Source organism: Vitis vinifera, chromosome 4 (genome assembly GCF_030704535.1).
Source record: "Vitis vinifera cultivar Pinot Noir 40024 chromosome 4, ASM3070453v1".
NCBI lineage: Eukaryota > Viridiplantae > Streptophyta > Magnoliopsida > Vitales > Vitaceae > Vitis > Vitis vinifera.
The window spans coordinates 936,755-957,704 of record NC_081808.1 but is presented as its reverse complement, the minus strand read 5'-3'; the positions used below and the strand labels follow the sequence as shown (position 1 = coordinate 957,704).

General features: G+C 35.4%; 4 protein-coding genes across 4 annotated transcripts; 3 read left to right on the top strand and 1 right to left on the bottom strand.

The window, feature by feature from the left end:
* The first annotated feature begins 389 nt into the window (after positions 1 to 389).
* LOC100262911 (beta-fructofuranosidase, insoluble isoenzyme CWINV1) lies at positions 390 to 3,949 on the top strand. Its single transcript, XM_010650041.3, has 8 exons — positions 390 to 851; positions 1,137 to 1,331; positions 1,491 to 1,499; positions 1,607 to 2,451; positions 2,637 to 2,795; positions 2,917 to 3,158; positions 3,235 to 3,325; positions 3,514 to 3,949. Exons 2-8 carry the CDS (start codon positions 1,166 to 1,168, stop codon positions 3,724 to 3,726), a joined length of 1,725 nt encoding a protein of 574 aa, XP_010648343.1. The 5' UTR covers positions 390 to 851; positions 1,137 to 1,165; the 3' UTR covers positions 3,727 to 3,949.
* Positions 3,950 to 5,435: 1,486 nt separating this feature from the next.
* On the top strand, positions 5,436 to 8,364 carry LOC132252558 (beta-fructofuranosidase, insoluble isoenzyme CWINV1-like). Its single transcript, XM_059736142.1, has 5 exons — positions 5,436 to 7,007; positions 7,100 to 7,258; positions 7,357 to 7,598; positions 7,676 to 7,766; positions 7,993 to 8,364. Exons 1-5 carry the CDS (start codon positions 6,171 to 6,173, stop codon positions 8,179 to 8,181), a joined length of 1,518 nt encoding a protein of 505 aa, XP_059592125.1. The 5' UTR covers positions 5,436 to 6,170; the 3' UTR covers positions 8,182 to 8,364.
* A 1,730-nt stretch (positions 8,365 to 10,094) lies between these two features.
* Positions 10,095 to 13,712, top strand: LOC100266251 (probable ADP,ATP carrier protein At5g56450). The gene is made up of 2 exons (XM_002279074.5): positions 10,095 to 10,669; positions 12,841 to 13,712. Exons 1-2 carry the CDS (start codon positions 10,331 to 10,333, stop codon positions 13,471 to 13,473), a joined length of 972 nt encoding a protein of 323 aa, XP_002279110.1. The 5' UTR covers positions 10,095 to 10,330; the 3' UTR covers positions 13,474 to 13,712.
* Positions 13,713 to 16,850: 3,138 nt separating this feature from the next.
* LOC100268063 (glutaredoxin-C6-like) lies at positions 16,851 to 17,607 on the bottom strand. The gene has a single exon (XM_002278616.5). The coding sequence runs from the start codon at positions 17,326 to 17,328 to the stop codon at positions 16,915 to 16,917; it is 414 nt and encodes a 137-aa protein (XP_002278652.1). The 5' UTR covers positions 17,329 to 17,607; the 3' UTR covers positions 16,851 to 16,914.
* Between the last annotated feature and the right edge of the window lie 3,343 nt (positions 17,608 to 20,950).

Genomic DNA, 20,950 nt, shown 5'->3' with positions numbered 1-20,950 from the left:
TTATTGGTTATGGCGCTTTTACAAAGGAATGGGAACACAGAATGATAGTTTCCAATAATAAGTTTCAGATACTGATACTATCCTTATGCCAGAATGTTTGATAATGTAATTATACATGATCATCTGTTTCTATGTATGATCTTCTCAAGTTTACTCATCTCAATCATGGCATTCTTTGGATTCAATCCATTAGACACCAATAGCTGATGGCCATGGCCCAGTGCTGCTACAATCCTTCCATGGAAGAAATTATATCATTTTGTTTAGTGGAATATTATATGTTAAATGTACTTAGTTTCATTGAAGAAGAAATAGTCTGAACCATTCCTTAAAAGACTGGGGCATAAGTTCTCAATGTATGTAGACCCAATCAAACTCTAGATTGGAAATCTCAGCATAACCTTGGATGAGAGTTTGCATTAAAAGTAAGGATTTTGTTCACTAATCTAAGCATCAGCATCCTCTTCACCAGGCAGAGAATATCGGTAATATGGGAATCTCTGGACTTTATCCTCTGCCATCCTACTACACTGGCATATGGGAATCTCTGGTTTCTTATCCTCTGTCACCTGGGGTCACCACTTTGGTCATAAATCCAAGTTTCAAGCATGTTATGAAGTGCCTGAGAGAGGAAAATATTTTCCCGGAAACTGATTTTATGGAACTAGTTGGACTTGAATTTCAGTTGCTAAAGGAGTTATGCTTCTAAGGTGAGATCAAGGAAGGATTTTATGGATTCTGTTTTCCAGCCAATTCCTAGGAGTATTTGGTTTGATGGAACCAGGAGGCAATTAGGACAGTGACCAGTTGAAGAAATGGACACTACAAAAAGGCAAACCAGTTTTCATATGGTAAGAAGTATTTTAATATGTCACTGATCTTGAATTTTTGTGTTTGTATCACATTGGTTCTTGTGGGTGGTTTAATATTATTGAAAGAAAATATATTACTATAATAGCCTATAAATTAAGCTTCTAACCACATGTTCTGGAGTTTTTAATGAACAAACATCGGAGTGTCATGAATTTTCTCATAATTAATAAATGCAAGTTGCATAATATTCAAATATATGGTGTAAAAATATAGATGAGCCTTGTGTTAGTTGACTTAAAGAAGAACCAAAGTTCTCATCTCAGGAATATCTGCTATTGAGTTGAAGAAATCCATGGAGATATCTGCAATTTGGGCTGTTGGGTTGTGCCTTTTTCTGGCTAGACATGGGATTGAGGCAGAGGCCTCTTATCCTAGTTGCAGAAATCTTCAATCTAATCCAACAGAGCAGCCTTACAGGACTGCCTACCACTTCCAGCCTCCGAAAAACTGGATGAATGGTATGTCTTCACAAACCCCATAGCTATATATTCTCTAAGTTTCAATCTGTCTGCTCTCCTGCTTTTTTCAGTATGTCTTCATCTTTTAGATCATTATTCTTTTTATGTTGACTTCTGTCTGATTTGGTGGAATTGGCAAATGGGGGCTTGGATATGCAGACCCTAATGGTAAGATTGATTGATTTCCTCTAACTTATACTGGTTTTGAGATCTTTTTTCCGTTTTTTCATTCAATTTTATTCCTCGTCCTCATTCATTTTGTTTATAATTTAAAGGGCCAATGTACTACAATGGTGTTTACCATCTGTTCTATCAGTACAATCCCTATGCTGCAGTATGGGGAAACATTACATGGGCCCATTCCATATCTTATGATCTTGTCAATTGGGTTCATCTTGATCATGCTCTTAATCCAACTGATCCTTTTGACATCAATGGTTGTTGGACTGGTTCTGCTACAATACTTCCCGGAGAAGAACCTGTCATTATATACACTGGGGCAGATACTCAAAACCGACAAGTCCAAAACATGGCAGTGCCCAAGAACATATCTGATCCACTCCTTAGAGAATGGATAAAATCACCCCGTAATCCCCTAATGAGTCCTACTAACGGCATTGATGCAAACAATTTCAGAGACCCTACCACTGCTTGGCAAGGCCCAGACAAAGTATGGAGAATCATTGTTGGAAGCCTGATAAATGATCATGGTACAGCCCTTCTTTATCGAAGTAGAGATTTTGTGAACTGGACAAAGAGCCAAACCCCTCTTCATTCATCCAATAAAACTGGAATGTGGGAGTGTCCAGACTTCTACCCTGTCAGTACCAGAACTGGGGTTGAGACCTCTGTTCAAAATGCAGATACACAGCATGTGCTTAAGGCAAGCTTCAATGGGAATGACTACTACATAATAGGAAAATATGTGCCTGAAACCGATACCTATCTGGTCGAGACTGACTTCTTGGATGCTGGTTCGGATTTGAGATATGATTATGGGGAATTTTATGCTTCCAAAACATTTTTTGATGCTGCGAAAAAGCGGCGGATACTGTGGGCCTGGATACAAGAATCTGACAGTTCATCGGCTGATATTGAAAAAGGGTGGTCTGGGCTTCAGGTAATCTAGTTTACCTGTTCTTTTTGCAGAGAACTAATCTGATAAAACATAGAAATGGGAATTCCCCCTTTTCAGTATGCATTTGAATCAATAAGCCTTTTGTAAAACTCCATAACTACCATTATTGAGTATATAGAGCATACTGTCCATGTCACGGAACTTCCGGCCTTTGTATTCTTTTGCAGTCCATTCCTAGGAGTGTTTTGCTCGATCAAACTGGACGGCAATTAGTACAGTGGCCTATCAAAGAAATCGAGGAACTACGTGAAAACCAAGTGACCCTCTTAAATAAGGAGGTCAGGGGTGGTTCTGTACTTGAAGTTCCTGGTATTACAGCTTCACAGGTAACCACATTAGTCCTACTAATGGAACCGGTCTTTTGCCTTGATATCCTTGGTATATAAAAGCAAACTAAACCTTCTTTCTTTCTTTCTTTCTTTCTTTCTTTCTTTCCCCACTCTGAAGGTTGATGTAGAAGTTTCATTTGATTTCCCACATTTCAAAGAAGCAGAGGTCTTGGATCCCAGTTGGGTTGATCCCCAACTGCTCTGTACTCAAAAGAATGCATCTGTTAAAGGCAGCATTGGGCCATTTGGTCTGTTGGTTTTGGCCTCTAAGGATCTGACAGAACAAACTGCAATCTTCTTTCACATATTCAAAACTCATAATAAGAAATACGTTGTGCTTATGTGCAGTGATCAGAGCAGGTAGGTTTTCAATTCAGTCTCTTCTCAAGTCATCTAACTGCCATGATTCTAAGCTATGAACTTCACATTTTAACAGGTCATCTGTGAGGCAAGACGTTGATAAAACAAGCTATGGAGCTTTTGTTGATATAGATCCTCTTCGTGAGAAGATTTCCCTAAGAGGCTTGGTATTTTACAGTCAGCTGTTTTTCATTTTTATTTCAGTTCCATTCGTTCCTACAACCAGATGATACCATATTTTCATGGAAACCCCATGTTCTGGAGGAAACATTTTCCTCCAAAACTGGTTGGAAAATCATTTTCATTGTCTTCTACTACCACTAATTACTCACATTTTGGGTTCATTCTTTTCCAGATAGACCATTCTATTGTTGAGAGTTTTGGTGGGGAAGGGAGGAGCTGCATAACTGCAAGGGTTTATCCAGAGTTGGCTATTAATAAAGAAGCACACTTGTATGTATTTAACAATGGAACTCAAAGTGTGAAAATCTCAAGACTTGATGCTTGGAGCATGAAGAAAGCTGAGATTGTTCCTACCAATAGAAGAAGAAACTCCCATTTCAACTAAGAAGAGAGCTCAGCTCATGAGCTCTTGACCACTTCTGACTCACCATTAGTCACCTCAAAGTGAGTTGTGTGGTGAACATTTGGCCTGAAGTCTGGAACTTTTAGCCCAAAATTAGTGCCTTTAATGTGTTTTATATTTTTGGGGAAGAAAATGGGACAGTAAATGGGCAATTTATGAAGATTTTGATGCATCGATCAATGAAAATAATCTAGAAAGTGACTAACTTTGTTTGTGGCATCTCCAAGTTTTGAATATGTGAAAAGGTTTTCTATAGAGCTCTCATCTTATAACAACCCACTCTCAAATATGCAGAAATTGTTTACTTTGAACCCTTATAGTTTTAAAATGTGTCAATAAAATTAAGAAGAACCCATATATATATATATATAGCATCATGAGCTTTTTCTCCTATCTCATCTGATATAGGATATCACACATCCCTTCCAATGAACCACTTTAACAAATGAAAAGATGATACATGGCATAGGTGTGTTCATTCCCATGCAGTGCTTGGTTCAGCCTGCCCATTTTGGAGCCACAGCTTGTCTTTTGAATGTGTGGTGTGAAGAGGTTTGCCTCAACTTGCAGTAGGGTGGGGTTTCACTAAAACTCTGATTCGTGGCCCTTCATTATCAGCTATATAGCCCTAATAAACTTGATATACTTTACTGACTCAATATCTAAGTAACTTAAACTTTTAGATCAATTGGTAGCTTAACATGATATTAGAGTCATTCAACGGGAGGTTAATATTTTGAACATCACCACATGCTTATTTCTCCTGATTTAGATGTCGAACACATGCAAATTCATCAAAAAAGATTATCCATGAAAAGGGGTGTTCGGGTTTTTATATATATAGTTAACTTCCTACCTAACAACTTAAGCTTCTAAAATAATTGGTAGCTTAACACTCATCTCAGTAGGCATCATGATGGCTTTGCTGTTTGGCTTACAAAATTGGATGCGACCGTCACGAAAGCAGTAATATTTTGCTTTGGTGCATCAAAATTTTGATCACTACACTAATCATCCTATCTTGAGTTGAGCAATGTTGGAACCAATGAAGAGAATGAGTTCCTATTTTATGGAACTGGTTGGATTTGAGGTATAATTACTGAAGAACTTATGCTTCAAAGGTGAGATGAAGGAAGGATTTTATGGATTGTTTTTATTTTTTTCCCCCTTGCATTTCACAATAAACAAAGAATGAAGGACATGGCAGATAACAATGACATTGAAAAGTCGCCTGATCTTGCTGACACATTTTCCTTGATGGCTATAATTGCACTGAATACAAAGTCAAGATCAACTCAAAGAAAAGCTGATAAGAGTAATGTTTGAGTTGTTTCATTTTCTGCAGTATTAATTGCCATAGGGACGGAGGGAAATCTGCTGTAAAGCTGAGGAAAGAGATGGGGAGATTTGGGATTTGGGTTGTGGGGTTGTGCCTTATGGTGGGTGGACATGGGATTGAGGGAGAGACCTCTCATCATAGTTACAGAAATCTTCAATCTGATCCAGCGGACCAGCCTTACAGGACTGCCTACCACTTCCAGCCTCCCAAAAACTGGATGAATGGTATGTAACATTAATTTCTTCATCTTTAAGGTAGTTCTTTTTTTTTAATTTTTCATGTCTTGACTTCTGTCTGTATTGGTTGTTTGGCATGTTGACTTGGTGGGTTTGGCAAATGGGGGCTTGGATATACAGATCCTAATGGTAAGTTTGTTTCTCCCATTCTTACATGTTTTGATATCTTCTCTCCTAGTACTCCTTGTCTAACTGAATTAATAACCATCATGTAATCTTTAAGGATGTATAGAAACATAAGGAGAGACCCAAGCTTGAGAACCCGAGATCACTAGTTAACCATAACCCTAATACCATGTTGAGAATAAAGACGGGCCTTGAGACTCAAGCTTTAGAACTTGAGATGTCAAGACCTTTGATTAACTTGTAACTCTGATACCATGTTAAAAATAACAACTTTCCTAGAAGCTTAAGGAGAGATTTAAACTCGAGACCTTAATCATAGCTCTGATATTTCTAGTTTAGTTTAAGTTACCAACTTTTAGGCTAGTCACCTCATGTAGAAATCAATTAACATTCCATTAGGACGAGTCTTATTGTATATCTAATAATCTCTCCTCCAACAGGACTCAAATCTATGATGTTAAGCTCAAGGTTTTAGTCATCTCATCTGAAAATCAATTGGCTTTCCATAAAGATATATAGAGCTAATCCGTTTTTAGATAATTCGACAGCAATATTCACGTGGATTAAACAACTTAAACAGATCAGAAAATGTCCTGGGGTTTGATGCTTTGCTAGGAAGCTGACAAAATGAAAGTCTTCCTTTTTGTGTTACTTAGTTTGGGCATTCATTTTGCTTAAAATTTCACATTATTTCTACTAATACTGTTCTATCCATCAAAGGGCCAATGTACTACAATGGAGTTTACCATCTGTTCTATCAGTACAATCCCTATGCTGCAGTATGGGGTAACATTACATGGGCACATTCCACATCTTATGATCTTGTCAATTGGGTTCATCTTGAACTTGCTATTAAACCAACTGACCCTTTTGACATCAATGGTTGCTGGTCTGGTTCTGCCACAATCCTTACCGGAGAAGAACCTGTCATTATATACACTGGAAAAGATTCTCAAAACCGCCAAGTCCAAAACTTGTCTGTGCCCAAGAACATATCTGACCCACTCCTTAGAGAATGGATAAAATCACCCCATAATCCTCTAATGACTCCTATTGATGGCATTGATGCAAGCAATTTCAGAGACCCTACCACTGCTTGGCAAGGCTCAGACAAAGTATGGAGAATTCTTGTTGGAAGCCTGATAAATGGTCATGGCACAGCACTTCTTTATCGAAGTAGAGACTTTGTGAACTGGAATAAGAGCCAAACCCCTCTTCATTCATCCAATAAAACTGGAATGTGGGAGTGTCCAGACTTCTACCCTGTCAGTATTAGCAGCAGAAATGGGGTTGAAACCTCTGTTCAAAATGCAGAGACACGCCATGTGCTTAAGGCAAGCTTCAATGGGAATGACTACTACATAATGGGAAAATATGTGCCTGAAACCGATACCTATCTGGTTGAGACTGGTTTCCTGGATGCGGGTTCAGATTTGAGATATGATTATGGGAAATTTTATGCATCCAAAACATTTTTTGATGCTGCGAAAAAGAGGCGGATACTGTGGGCCTGGATACAAGAAGCTGACAAAGATACTGAAAAAGGATGGTCTGGGCTTCAGGTAATCTGAAAAATCATCGAAATGAACATACTATCTACTTGTCATAAAACTTCCTATCTTTGTACTCAAGGCATATGTGCTTTGTCTTGTAGTCCTTCCCTAGAAGTGTTTTGCTCGATCAAAATGGCCAACGATTAGTACAGTGGCCGGTCAAAGAAATAGCGATACTACACAAGAACCAAGTGACCTTCCACAATAAGGAGCTGAGGGGTGGTTCTGTAATTGAAGTTTCTGGTATCACAGCTTCTCAGGTAACTAAATTTAGTCCTGCGGCACTGGTCTTTTGCCTTAACATCCTTCCTATACAAAATCAAACTAAACTTTCCTTCTTTCTTTCCCCACTTTGCAGGCTGATGTAGAAGTTTCATTTGATTTCCCACATTTGGAAGAAGCTGAGCTGATGGATCCAAGTTGGACTGATCCCCAAGCCCTCTGTAGTCGAAAGAATGTATCAGTTAAAGGCGGGATCGGGCCATTTGGCTTGTTGGTTTTGGCTTCAAACAATTTGACAGAACAAACTGCAATCTTCTTTCGCATCTTCAAAAGTACTCAAGAGAAACACATCGTGCTTATGTGCAGTGATCAGAGCAGGTAGGTGGCTAATTCAACTACTGCTTAAATCCATCTATCGCCATGATTCTAAGCTATGAACTTCACTTTTTTAACAGGTCCTCTTTGAGACAAGACGTGGACAAAACCATCTATGGAGCTTTTGTTGATATAGACCTTAATCACGAGCAGATTTCGCTCAGAAGCTTGGTATGTTGCAGAGAGAGAGAGAGAGAGAGATAGCTCTTTTCATTTCAGTTAAGACCATATTTTCCTGGAAATCCCGTGTTCTGCTGGAAACATTCTCCTTCAAAACTGATTGGAAAATCATTTTGAAGGGACTTGTGACCTCAGAAGATGTGATTTTATTCAATAGGTTGGATTCTATAGCGAAGCAAACTTTCTATACTCAAATTCTCGATTCATTCTTGTGCAGATTGACCATTCTATTGTTGAGAGTTTTGGGGGGAAGGGGAAGACTTGCATTACTGCCAGGGTTTATCCAGAGTTGGCTATTAATACAGAAGCACACCTTTATGCATTTAACAGTGGAAATCAGACTCTGAATATCTCAACACTTAGTGCTTGGAGCATGAAGAATGCTGAGATGGTTCCTACCAATTGAAGGAGGAAGCCCCACCGGTCACCTCAACTATGAAGAAAGCACAACTCTTGGGCTCTTCACCACCATATGATGTATCATTTTTCTATTTTTGGTCCCTTTTGTTTTACCGATTATCTCTGTTTTTCTGTAATCGCCCCAAATATGATTTTAGGGGTAAAATAGTCTTTTTATAAAAATAAATAAATAAGTAAATAAAAATAAAAGGGATAAAAAGTTCTTTTGAATTAAAAAGTGTATGCCCGAAACTTTATTTTAGGGGTAAAATAATATGTTTCAAAAATAAATAAATTAAGTTGGATTAAAATGGGTCGAAATTAAAAATAAAAATAAAAATTAAAGAACGTATGACTGAAAAATAGAGACTTAGGCTATGTTTGGTATCCAAAAAATAGAAGGGAAAGAAAAAAATATTAAGAAAAATGTTTTCCTATGTTTGATTTTACTATAAAATAAAATAAAATATAATTAAAATTATTTTAAAATTTATATATTTTAAAATTATTTAATCTTGCTAAGCTATGTTTGGTTTGCGAAAAATTTGTGAGAAAATGTGAAGGAAAAAAAATAGAAATGAAAAATAGAAAGAAAGAAAAAATAGGTTAAAACTCAATAAATTATTTTTATATGTTTTTTCAAATTTATTTTACTTATTTCCTTTCATTATATAAAGATTAAATAATTTAAGAATATATAAAATTTTGACAAATTTTAATTATATTTAATTTTCTTTTGTATTCTCTAAGGTGAAACTAAATATGAAAAAAAAAATCATTTTTCTTTTGGCTTGTTTTTTCCTTAATATTTTTTTAGAACTAATATCTATAAAATAAATAAATAAAAGAAATAAAATATGTAAATAAATTGGTAAGAAAGGAAGTACATCCATTTGTATAATTTATTTATAAAGAAAAAAAGAGTGAAAAAAGTTGCAATATGTATAAATATATAATATTTAATAAAAATTATAAAAGAACAATTTAGTAAAAAAAATTCATTATTTGTATTTAAAAATATATTGTAGCATCATGAAAACTTTATGCATAAATAAAAAATCTAAATATCAAATAAAAGTCAATTAATCATTTTTATTTAAATTAATTAATATAACCATATCTAATTAATTTTTTTACTATTTAATAAACGAACATGCATTATTATTTATCACAAAGTGGGGAAGTATGATCTAATTAACAAAATTATTATACCAAAAAACTATTTTTAAACAATTATTTTTTATGTTTAGTTTTATTGTGGAAAATCAATAAATAAAATTTTAAATTATTTAATCTTTATATTAAATTTTATTTTTTAAGCTAGGCATCCCACTAGTGTGATACTCAAACTCTTAATACATGAACTAGTCATTTGATCTTGGGTTGAGAAAATCATTAATTGAATCCCCATACTCTTAACCCCAACCCACACACTCTATATTATATTTTTTTTAATATGTTAAAACAACACACCTCATTGTTTATTTCTTGAAAAGTCTAAGCTAGTATATTATACCACTTTAATGATACCGTATAAGACACAAGACTTGACACTACCTCATTAATCATGGCTTCACTATAGATACCAAAAATATACCTTTCCATGGTGGAAATTCTCTCCTAGGTTAGGTTGAATGAGCCCATTATAATTTCATCCAATGGAGAAGTCGAAGCCTCCAACCTCCCCCACATTGGTTCTCCTTTTCCATTTCTCTAGTCATGCCTCCTCCGATTCACATGCCTTCTTTTCCGTTTCGGAAACCATTATTTAATTTCAAAATTCGAGAAAAAGGGTTTTTTACAAAATTAAAAACATTTAGAATAATATTATTTTTAAATTTTTTGAGAAAATTTTGGTCCACGTGGCGGGGTGACATGGGTGGTCACTCTTCGAAAGCCTATCACCCGTTGAACCATATTGATGTGGAGAGCCCCCGTTTGAGTGAAAACTCCGTCGTATCACATCGACAGAGGCCTTTTTGTAATCCAAGGGAAAGGAGAGTTTGGTTTTGATCTTTGTTTTCCGAAACAAGTTCCAAAAACAGAAAGAGAGAAAACGTTTTCTCAAAACACAATCCCACAATCCCAAAGCCATCATTTCTAGAGGGAAGTAATAGAATTTGAGAGAGAGAGGGAGAGAGAGTTGAAGGGGTTACATGGGTGAGGAGGAGGGAGATGAGGGTGACCTAAGATCAAGAACGAGAGCATCAGGGCCGCCCAAATGGCTGACCAGCTTCCAGAAAGATCTGACGGCGGGAGCGGTGATGGGGGGTGTGGTGCACACGATCGTGGCCCCAATTGAGAGAGCCAAGCTTCTGCTGCAGACCCAGGAGAGCAACGTTGCTATCATCGCCGGCCGCCACCGGAGGTTCAAGGGCATGTGCGATTGTATCGTTCGTACGGTCAGGGAAGAGGGCATTCTCTCTCTGTGGAGGGGCAATGGGAGTAGCGTTTTACGTTATTACCCCTCCGTTGCTCTCAATTTCTCCCTTAAGGTGTGTGTGATTGCATTGCCATTTGCGTTTTTGCTCTCGTTTTCTCTTTAATTCTGTTGTTCCTTTGGTTTAATCCATGAATTGTCGTGTTTGGTTGCCGAGAAAACGAAAGGAAGAAAAGAGAATTAAATTTTGAATGCTTGATTTTACGTTGCTTTTGATTGGGAAATTGGCGGGTCCCAGATGACAAATATTCAAAATCTTGATTTCAAGATAGGCGAAAAAAGAACCTTTGTTCAAATTTTTTGTGGTTTAGTTTAAATGGACTCCTTAATTATTGGAATCTCTAATTTGTATATTTGGTATAGCACATTCATAATACGAAGAAAACAGCATGATTTTTGTGTTTTAGCTACTGTTTCTTAAGATGGGTCTGTGGAAGGGTGTATTCTTTTGACGTGTAAAGAGATTTCTTTGTTAAAGAATGTGAATTTTGGGCGTATTTGTGTTGCACACAAGTTGATCGATAAAAGGTTTCAATGTTAAAGTGGGTTAAAGTGGGTATGCTCCTATATGAGTGTTTCTGAAGTAAATTAGTAATCATAGGGACAAGAGACAAGGAAAGCAGTTTTTATAGAATGGTAATGACTTTAATTTAGAAATGATTGGGGATTGGTCTTTTACAACTCAATCCCATGGCCTGTTCGTCAACAAACATTTAAGGCAGGGAGAGTAGTTTTTTCTATGTAACTTCTAATCATACTGCTCCTACAAGGAAGAGGCTTAATAATTGAGCCAGCTATACAACCCTGACTCTTTTACTAAGCCTCGTGATCCTGTAAAGAGAGCGAAAATGAATGGAAAACGAGGGAAACAATCAAAGTATGAGACCAAGATCAAGGTAATCTTTGCTGGGTTTCTTCATGGAGGGAGCATTTAGATGGAGGTTGCAATAGATTTGGGAATTGGATGGCTAAAGTGGAAACACACTTTTGAGTGTTGCCTGACTTGCAGTTTCCAACTAATCCCCTTCTGTCTTTTTACTAAAACAGTAGAATGTAGTAGCATTACTGGAGATAGAGGCACTAGATGTTGCTGCAGCAGCAACACCATCGATAGTAGTGGCATTAGTATTTGTAGCAACATGTGAAGTAGATACAATTAGTCTAACTAATTTTGTAGATCCTGGTACTTTCTACTAGTTGTGCCCAAACCACCAAAATGAATAGATTTAAGTCTCGCACTTCCAAAATAGCGGTGCTTCAAATCTGCCAACTCTAAACAGCTAGCCTCTAAAAACTTCAGAAAGTGAATGAACATTTGAATATATGGATCATAAAACAGTCGCAAGTGAGTAATTGAAGACTGTTCAATACTTGAATAGGAAAGGTAAAGTAATAAACTACTTGTATTAGTTGTGGCAATGCTCCCGTATTTCCTTGCTGAAGAATGGTTTAAGTTAACCCACCAATGGTTATTTACCTGTAGAGCACTAGAAATAAGAAGTTTATATATATATGCACCCATCTGCTGCAGTGCTCCCAGAATACTATGTTTATTAAAAATATTCAAACCCTAACACGTGGGTCATCCACTTCCATAATACAATGTTTTTATAAATTATATCCCATTAAAAATAATCAAGCCCTAACACAGTGACTAGAAGGAAATTACCATCAAGTACAAGGAGAAGAGGTCTCTATGAAAAGAAGCTACCATGAATTCTTACATCCATTTCTGTAAGAGTGATTCCTTGTATTCTGCTCATCTTTCAAACTCTTTAATTTGAGATCCATTCATCATGTTTTGTGTTGGCTGATCAACACCCTCCAACTCCTTTATTTGTAAAAGATCAAATTGCTTGCATGACATATAACTTGTGAATTTCATTTTTTTCCACATAAACAAGGCATGTAAGGACGATCTTTGCCCTGTTTATCTAAGGGATAAATTAAGCTACCAAATTGTGTACTTCTAATTTCTCGACCATCTATCTAAGGGATAAATTAAGGAGAAACTTTGTAGACCTACCAGATTGTATACTTCCAATTTCTCGACCATGTTCTTGTTCGATTATTCTAAGCAATTTTTCTGTTCAATGCTTGTGCACAAAGAAGCAGGTATGCAGACCCTTTTTACGGCTGAAAGAGAATTAATCTATTGACTTCTGAATTATTATTTTCCCCCTTCACTCCTTAGTTTAGCATTTAACCAGTGACTTCGCTCTGCAGGATCTTTACAAGAATATGCTGAGGTGCAGCAATTCTCTAGATGGTCATGTTACATATGGTGTGTCTGCCAACTTCATAGCAGGCGCTGCTGCAGGTTGTACAACACTAATTATCATCTACCCACTTGATATTGCACACACCCGCCTCGCTGCAGATGTTGGAAAAACTGAAGCTCGTCAGTTCCGTGGAATCTACCATTTCCTGAATACCATACTGAAGAAAGATGGGATTCAAGGGATCTACAGGGGGCTTCCTGCCTCCCTACATGGAATGGTTGTTCACAGGGGCCTTTACTTTGGGGGTTTTGACACAATCAAAGAAATGCTCTCAGAAGAATCCAAACCAGAGTTGGCATTATGGAAACGATGGGCGGCAGCACAAGCAGTGACAACATCTGCAGGGCTGTTGTCGTATCCATTGGACACAGTTCGAAGGCGAATGATGATGCAGTCAGGCTTGGAACGACCCATGTACAGAAGCACCTTGGAGTGCTGGAGGACGATCTATAGAACAGAGGGGGTGGCTTCATTTTACCGTGGGGCGGTTTCAAACATGTTTAGGAGTACTGGGGGTGCTGCCATTTTGGTTTTGTACGATGAAGTGAAGAAGTTCATGAATTGGAGCGGATTCTAAGCACAAGAAAACTGATTTTTTTGTTCGTTTGTTAAGATACAAACGGATTAGAGTAGAATGAGGTAGGTTGGAGCAAGGATTACAGCAACAACATACTTCTCTGAAGCACAAATGAGTTTGATAAGATTGATCTGTGATACTGAATAGATGTCATTCATATGCCATGTTGATTTTTTGATGCTCTGGCAATTGAAACCTCGATTTTTTTACACAAATAAGAGAGCATAATTTACTTGAAATGTAGAGTTGGTTTTGTACTTCAGTGGTAAGTAGTCACTCATTTTAGTGGCCACAGATCTTACTTCAGAAATCACATTGTCAAGACTCAGCCTTGCAGACTTGGATGTCTCCTTGGCTTTGGCTTTGGTATATGCGATTGGGATTGGTTTTATTTATTCTGAGTTTTTTTTAAGAAAATCACCTATCAAATACTTTTTTTAAAAAAAATTTACTTTTTAAGATATGACTTTTTAAATCTTGTCAATAGTTTTATTTGACTCCAAAAATGGTTTTTTTTTATGTTAGAACTTAGAAGTGCTTTTTAGAAACACGAGCCCAATAGAGTTTGATTAGAAAGTTGATTGAGTGATCCTGAGAAGGTTAAAAGTAATTCTTAGCTAAGAAAAACACTTTTAAAAAATAAGATGCTTAATAAAATTTTGAAAATTTTAAAAATTATTTGAAACACTTTTGTTATATAATATAGTTTAAAACACAACTAAAACATGTTTTTTAATCCAAATAGCCTTTGAATTATAGTTTTGATTAAAGCATTTTTATTAGTAGTGTTTTTGTTAGTAATATTTTGAATACGTCTGTTAACAATTTTATAAAATATTTTTAGTTTTTTTAATACTTGAATTATAAAACTTTTGAAGTGTTAAAAAATTTAAAAATACTTCTTAAAACCATTGTGAAACGAGTTGTTATATATAAACTAGAGTCACTTTTATGTATGGATATAAATTAATAAAAGTGTTTTAATAATATATTATCTAACAAAGACATTTTTTGAAAAAAAATCACATATTAAATTACTGTTTTAAGTGATTTTCCAAAGTTTAAAAATTTATCGAATATTTAGATTGCGTTTAATAATGATTATAAAAAGTATTTTTAGTATTTTTAATAGTTGAAGGATAAAAATTTTCAAGTATTATAAAAGTTGATAACACTTTCTAAAATTACTATCAAATGCACTTTTAATTTTTGTTAGAACCCAAATAAATAAAAACGTTTTTCTTAGAATCACTTTTAAATGAGCTCTAATTTAACATATCTACCACTTTTATTAGAAGTAATTATTATCTAAATTTTTAAAAATTATTTTCAAAAGTTTATTAAACATTTTTTATTTTTTTTAAAATATAAACTTCTGGAAGGATTTGTTTAGAAGGTTCTAGAAAGAACCTTGAGGTGACAATTGGCTCCCCAATCAAGCAGCCACTGCCTTACTTGGAAATTGTTGGGGAATTGGGACCTAGTTCATACATTAGACACCATATAGAAACCTATTTTTAAATTTATCACCCCAATCATAAGTTCTAAACTTATGGGTTTTTTAATATAAATCTAAATATTTTTTTATTAGGTGACTGGACCAGGAATATACAAAATTCACACATCAATAAACACTTGGAGAAGTTTATGGAGTAGTGCAATGAAAGTTTCTATCAACATCTTTCAAATTATTGGTCTTGTCACTCTCAAAATATCATTGGCATTGAATGTTGGTTTAAAAAATATTTATTATTTTATTTACAATTTTATTATAAAAATATATATAAAGAAAGTTTTATTAACAAAACTATTATGATGATTTTTATATTTTTAATAATAAATTAAATAGTATTTTTATAAATATATATATATATATAGGACATGGCCCAATTTGGTAGTGGTCTCACTCTTGGCCATGAACAACCGCCCCTCCCCAACATCAAGCTTTTGTTTTTGGGTATGCTTTCAAAGCAAAGAAACAAGTATTTTTAAGGTTTCACTTTTTCAAAAGATGGAAATTACACATGGCACAATTTTATTGGCCATCAACAAGCTTGGGAAGGTCATGTCCCTACAAAGGGTTCAAACTAAATTTTTTGCCAATTATATTCAGAAAAATATATTTATATAATAAAGTGGGAACCCCATAAAGAAGCCAAAGCAACCATGACCTCACTCCCAAAAAAAAAGAAAATTTAAAAAAATAATAATTCAAGAAAAGAAAGGAAAGAATAAATTGATAAAGTACTTAAAGAGGCTTTTGAAACTTTAGAGTATGGTTTTAAGACAAAGTGTACCCTCAAACCCTACCATTATGATAGCTTTCTTGTGGGGTAACCTTCAATTGCCCAATTCTCATTTCTTTATAAATAAATATAAATGTTTTAATATTTTTATTTTTATTTTTAAGAAAAACTTTTCACCTTTGAGAGATTCACTAGTAGATTCTTCTTACGTTAGGCCGTAAAGATTCTAGGTGGGGTCCATTGACTCGGCGCACATCAAGACCACAGCATGTCTGCCACGTGTGCATCACACCCACAGGGCTGTACTAGTTATTTATTTGGTTCCATCACTCGTCTTTTCCCAGCCCAAAGGAAACACCCCTTTGATGAGAAGTGGAAAATAGTTAGTTCTATTTTTAAAAAAATAAACCTAATTTAAAAAAAATAATTCAAAAGATGTACCAGTACTCTTTTTTTTTTTTCTTTTTTTTAATATATGGTATATTTTTCGGTCCATCCCAAATTCTAACATGTTTTTGACCTAATTTTAGAGCCAATGGCCCCCATACCATGGATGACGCATCGATTCACAATGTCTTATGGCATCGTGACAAATTCGGGTTCGATTTTAGTTCCAAACCATTTGTCATCTTGTCTATACACACCATGTGATAAAAAGTTTGATTTGATTAAATATGAGTCCAACCATCTTTTATTATAGTTTTGAAAATTTTATATGGTATGGAATTTTTATTTTTATTTTTTGTACAAATTTTTCCTATTTTTGGTAAATGCGGGATTTTAAAATAACGATATATATAATTGGGAATTTTAGTGAGAATGTCACTGACAGCATCACTATTATCAATCATTGAAAGAAAGTATTCGCCAATCCATTTCTATACAAACCATTCACACGGAATATTTTTTTCCCAACAAGATCAAATCATGATATTCATCAGAAATTCTACAAATTCAACGGTCCTCCTTGCTTCATCAAGGTAGGAACCTATGTGTACTCGCTACACAATATTATCCTAAAATACCTACATGCACTTGTCGTCCTGTAGCGGCGAGTAGAGCTCCATCAACGAGGTGCAGCGTACTCGTGGTGAGGTTTTTTTTTTTTTTTTTTTGATAATAACAAAATTATTTTCCTAGTCTTTTGTTCAAATACAATAATAACCCCAAATCAGGAACAAAATTACAGCTATTATCATACCCAGAGAGCACCAACTTCGACGAGGCGAGGGACGAGGTGGCCGCTGAGGTGGAGGGCCACGAGGCTCTCCAGGCCTCCGACACGTGTGCCGCCGATGAAGACGGCGGGGGCGACGGGGGCGGTGGAGGTGGAGTCGGCGGAGTGGGCGGCGAGGGCTCCGATCTCCTCGTCGTCCAATTCGATGACGGTGGGGTGCACGCCGATGGTGGAGAGCAGGCGCTTCATGACGTGGCACATGCAGCAGGAGGGACGGCTGAAGATGATGACTGGGTTCTCGGAGATGAGGCGCTGGATCCTCATCTCGGTTGATTCAGTGACGTCGATGGCCAGCGGGGAGGTGGTGGTGGGAGTGAGCTCCAGGCGGACGCCGCCCTCCGTTAACGTCCGGAAGCGCCGCACACCTTGCATCGCCGGAGAAGAGGCGGAGGAAGAGGAAGAGGAAGAGAAAGAGAAGTCGAGGGAAATGGGGGGAATTGGGATTGAGGGAGAGGTGGACTGGGGTGAGAGGATTTATATATAAGAAAAGAAGGAAAAATGGGCTTCCAGTGTGATTGCTTACATCACAATCTACTGTTTTTCGCCTTTTTCTTTTACATGCTTTGGAAGTCTTACAAGGAATTACACGCGCTTTCATGCAACTGGATCCCCCAAAAAAAATATCAACTTTGATATTTACACGTATTGTGTTCATCCATCATGATGTTGATTGTCTTAATTCTCTTTTGATTGTTCTTAATTGATTTAAATACCGATTTTAACCATTTCTTAGGTTATGTCCCTTCACACAAATCAAATATAATTAAAATTTACCTATTTTAAATTATTTTATCTTTATAAATAAAATTTAAAATATTGAAAATATAAAAATAATTTATTAATTTAAAATTTTTTTTCTCATAAATCCTCCAAAATTTTCAAGAAACAAACTTAGGGTTGATACTGTTTATTATTTTTGTTTTACTATTTAAGAATAACTTTGTAGATTTGCTTTAATAAATTTAATAATTATATCTGTAGTTAAATTCATTTTGATTGTGGGCCGATGAAGTAAGTTCCGCCGGTTACCAAGCTCATGCATGAATGATTGGAGAGTGGAGACCACGAACTCCCCCAAGAGCGTGGTCCGGTCCTCACATAGTACGGTGGGCTCCAAAACACCGGATAACTTCCCGTAGGTGAAGTGGCGTGAGCGGGCACATGGAGTGATGGGGGTAAGTAATAAATGAGGGTGACGTCATCTTGACTTCGACGTGGAACGGTGAGAGGACGGTGTCTGATGACGTGTACAAAACTCCTGGTACTTCTGGGCCCCACAAACCCATCGGTGACGTAATCATCGGAGTAAAAACCTATACTTTCCTCGTCGCCGTGACGTTCTCCATCCGACACGTGGAAGTGTCCATCTCGCTTTCCTTCAGGCGAGGAGATTGTGGGCAGCGGGGAGGCGGGCCAATGGGATAACACCACGTGGATGTGTCAGCATCGTGGAGTGCGGGCCCCGCCGTCATGAATGAAGTCTTCAAACTCCTTTAATGCGAGCCGTTGATGGTGGTAAATGTATATGGTGTCTGCCATATGTGATTACATCACCACCACCTATTTTCCGAAACGGGCCCCACTAGAATCTTGGAATCGAAATGACTGGGGTACCCTTGGTTTGACTTTGGAATTGTCAGCATGGAGGTCGTATCTGATTGGATGGTGACGTTTCCGAAGCACGAGATCGTGATGGAAGCTGTGTGGTAGTGGTACTCGTGGTCACCATGCAATAGGTCAAATCCCGGATCAAATCCAACCGTGCTATGTTCAACATCGGACTTTCTGTGGTTGAGATCTAAAGGCAATGGCTATTGCCACTCCTGTTTTGGCTGTTTCCAAGCTTTTTAACTACTTTAAATAACTTCACATACATCCAGTCATGTTGACTTTATCATTAAATTCACTGTACTGCATTGAATCCAATGTTTTCAAAATCGAACGCTTCTTTCAGTCAAAAAAAAAAAAGTTACCATGCATGGATGCTGATTAAATCGTGATCAAATCAGATTGAATTATGACTGGTTTGTCGTATCGATTTATATATTATTAAAAATAAAAATAATAATAATAAGTAAAATTAATATTTGATAATTAAAAATAGAAATTCAAAATATAAAAATTTAAAGAATCAATTTTTTAAAATATAAATTTAGGTATTTATTTGAAAGTCAAAAATATGTTTGATAATAAAAAAATTATTTTAAAATTAGATATTCATTTTTAAATAGAAAATTAATTTAACATAATAAATTTTAAATTTTATTTTTAAATGAATAAGATTATTCAAATCAAAATTTAGAAATTTAAATTCACAAATTTAAAGTCATTAATATAAAATCACAAATTTAAAAAATCAGAATTTATTTGAAAATAAAAAATATATATTTGATAGTAAAAATTTTATTTGAAAATCATTTATTTATTTTAAAATCACAAATTTTAAAATTTATTTTTAAATTAAAAACTTATTTCAAAATAATAAAAAAATTATTTTCGAATTAATAAAATGATTTAAATCGAAATTCAGAAATTTAAATATATAAAATCACGTATTTAAGAATTAGAATTTAAAAAATTAGAAATTAAAAATGATACAAATATCAAAAAAAAAATAATTAGATAAATCAAATGATAAATATCTAAATAATGAAGAAGGGAGTCGAACAACAATTAAGTTCTTGTCGGTGGATTCGTCGTGGGCATTACAATCGTTAGCATCACTATCGTCCGTCAATGTCGCCATTAGCATCGAAGCAAGCCTACTGGCTAGAGATGTCAAAGGTGGGGGGTTGAGGCCCTGAGGGAAGCTCCTAGCAAGGGGCAGTTGGTGTGGAGCAGCCGAGTTGAGGAGCTAGGGCTTGTAAAAGTAGATTTTTGCCTAGATGAAACGACATTGTTTCAGTGCAAAATACATCAAAACACCATTTTAGACTTTAAAAAAAAAAAAAAACCCTATAATTTGTTCAATTCACGACAAATCGTTCAATTCACCAGTTTAACGGTTGATTTCATTGATATATAAAATTCAACAACCAATTAATCTAATAAGGTGAACTGGATTGATTTGATTACTAGTTGACAATTGGATTGGACGATTGATTATCAGACTAACCGGTCCGATTTTTAAATCATGTATTGAAACTCTATACAAAGTTTTGACTAAAAATTCAATTTTCTTTTTTTAATAACCTCAAATCTCATAATTTCAAAAACTGTGCTTTACAATTTTAAAATTGGATTAAAAAGTATAATAAAATCTGAATTATTAAATAAAATGTATAAAAATATAAAATTATAATGTAAAGAAATGAAATCATATAATAAGTATAAAGCAATAACCTGAGTATAAATTAACAAAAGTGAAGAGTTGTATAAGTGACACGACCTGATTTACATACCGATAAATGTCGAATAATTCTATAGTGTGATACCATTTTTACCCTTGATATAATTTCAACTATTTAGTTAGGGGAATAATCTTCCAAAGTTTTGGTGCTCCCTAAATATGATATGATGGGTAAAAAGGGAGCACCCAAGGTTGAGTTGATTTGAAAGTGACTTGTGAAATTGGGACTTCAAATTTTACTTTTTTGACTTGGGAAACTACTTTTGTATGTGGACATAGGTGGAGGTTAAATAAAATAAAATTATATTATATAAAATTAAATTATATTATCTAAAATTAAAAATAAATAAATAAAGGGTTGATGTAAATCTTGACCACATACAATTCAAATGCAACAATTTTTATAAAGTGAATTGTGACATTTGTTTTGTGTGGCCCACTCCAAAGATTTCAAAAATAATGCAAATCCTTGTTTAATCCCCGTCCTTTCATACAAAAGGGAAAATTGCACTCAAGAATAAAGTCATGTTACATATTTTAAAATACTCCAACCATAAACATTTTGCCATTATGGTGGCGTGAAGCTACTTATTTTTTTTTTTCATTTTTCTTTTACAAACATTATGGGTGCGTGGGCTCCTTTTA

What these genes read in the sequence shown, in the direction of transcription:
- LOC100262911 (XM_010650041.3), top strand. Translation starts at nt 1,166, where the DNA reads ATGGAGATATCTGCAATTTGGGCTGTTGGGTTGTGCCTTTTTCTGGCT. An exon ending in AAGGGTGGTCTGGGCTTCAG is followed by an intron (nt 2,452 to 2,636) that starts GTAATCTAGTTT and finishes ATTCTTTTGCAG; the next exon opens with TCCATTCCTAGGAGTGTTTT. An exon ending in ATGTGCAGTGATCAGAGCAG is followed by an intron (nt 3,159 to 3,234) that starts GTAGGTTTTCAA and finishes ACATTTTAACAG; the next exon opens with GTCATCTGTGAGGCAAGACG.
- LOC132252558 (XM_059736142.1), top strand. Translation starts at nt 6,171, where the DNA reads ATGTACTACAATGGAGTTTACCATCTGTTCTATCAGTACAATCCCTAT. An exon ending in AAGGATGGTCTGGGCTTCAG is followed by an intron (nt 7,008 to 7,099) that starts GTAATCTGAAAA and finishes TTTGTCTTGTAG; the next exon opens with TCCTTCCCTAGAAGTGTTTT. An exon ending in AGATTTCGCTCAGAAGCTTG is followed by an intron (nt 7,767 to 7,992) that starts GTATGTTGCAGA and finishes ATTCTTGTGCAG; the next exon opens with ATTGACCATTCTATTGTTGA.
- LOC100266251 (XM_002279074.5), top strand. Translation starts at nt 10,331, where the DNA reads ATGGGTGAGGAGGAGGGAGATGAGGGTGACCTAAGATCAAGAACGAGA. An exon ending in CTCTCAATTTCTCCCTTAAG is followed by an intron (nt 10,670 to 12,840) that starts GTGTGTGTGATT and finishes TTCGCTCTGCAG; the next exon opens with GATCTTTACAAGAATATGCT.
- LOC100268063 (XM_002278616.5), bottom strand. Translation starts at nt 17,328, where the DNA reads ATGCAAGGTGTGCGGCGCTTCCGGACGTTAACGGAGGGCGGCGTCCGC.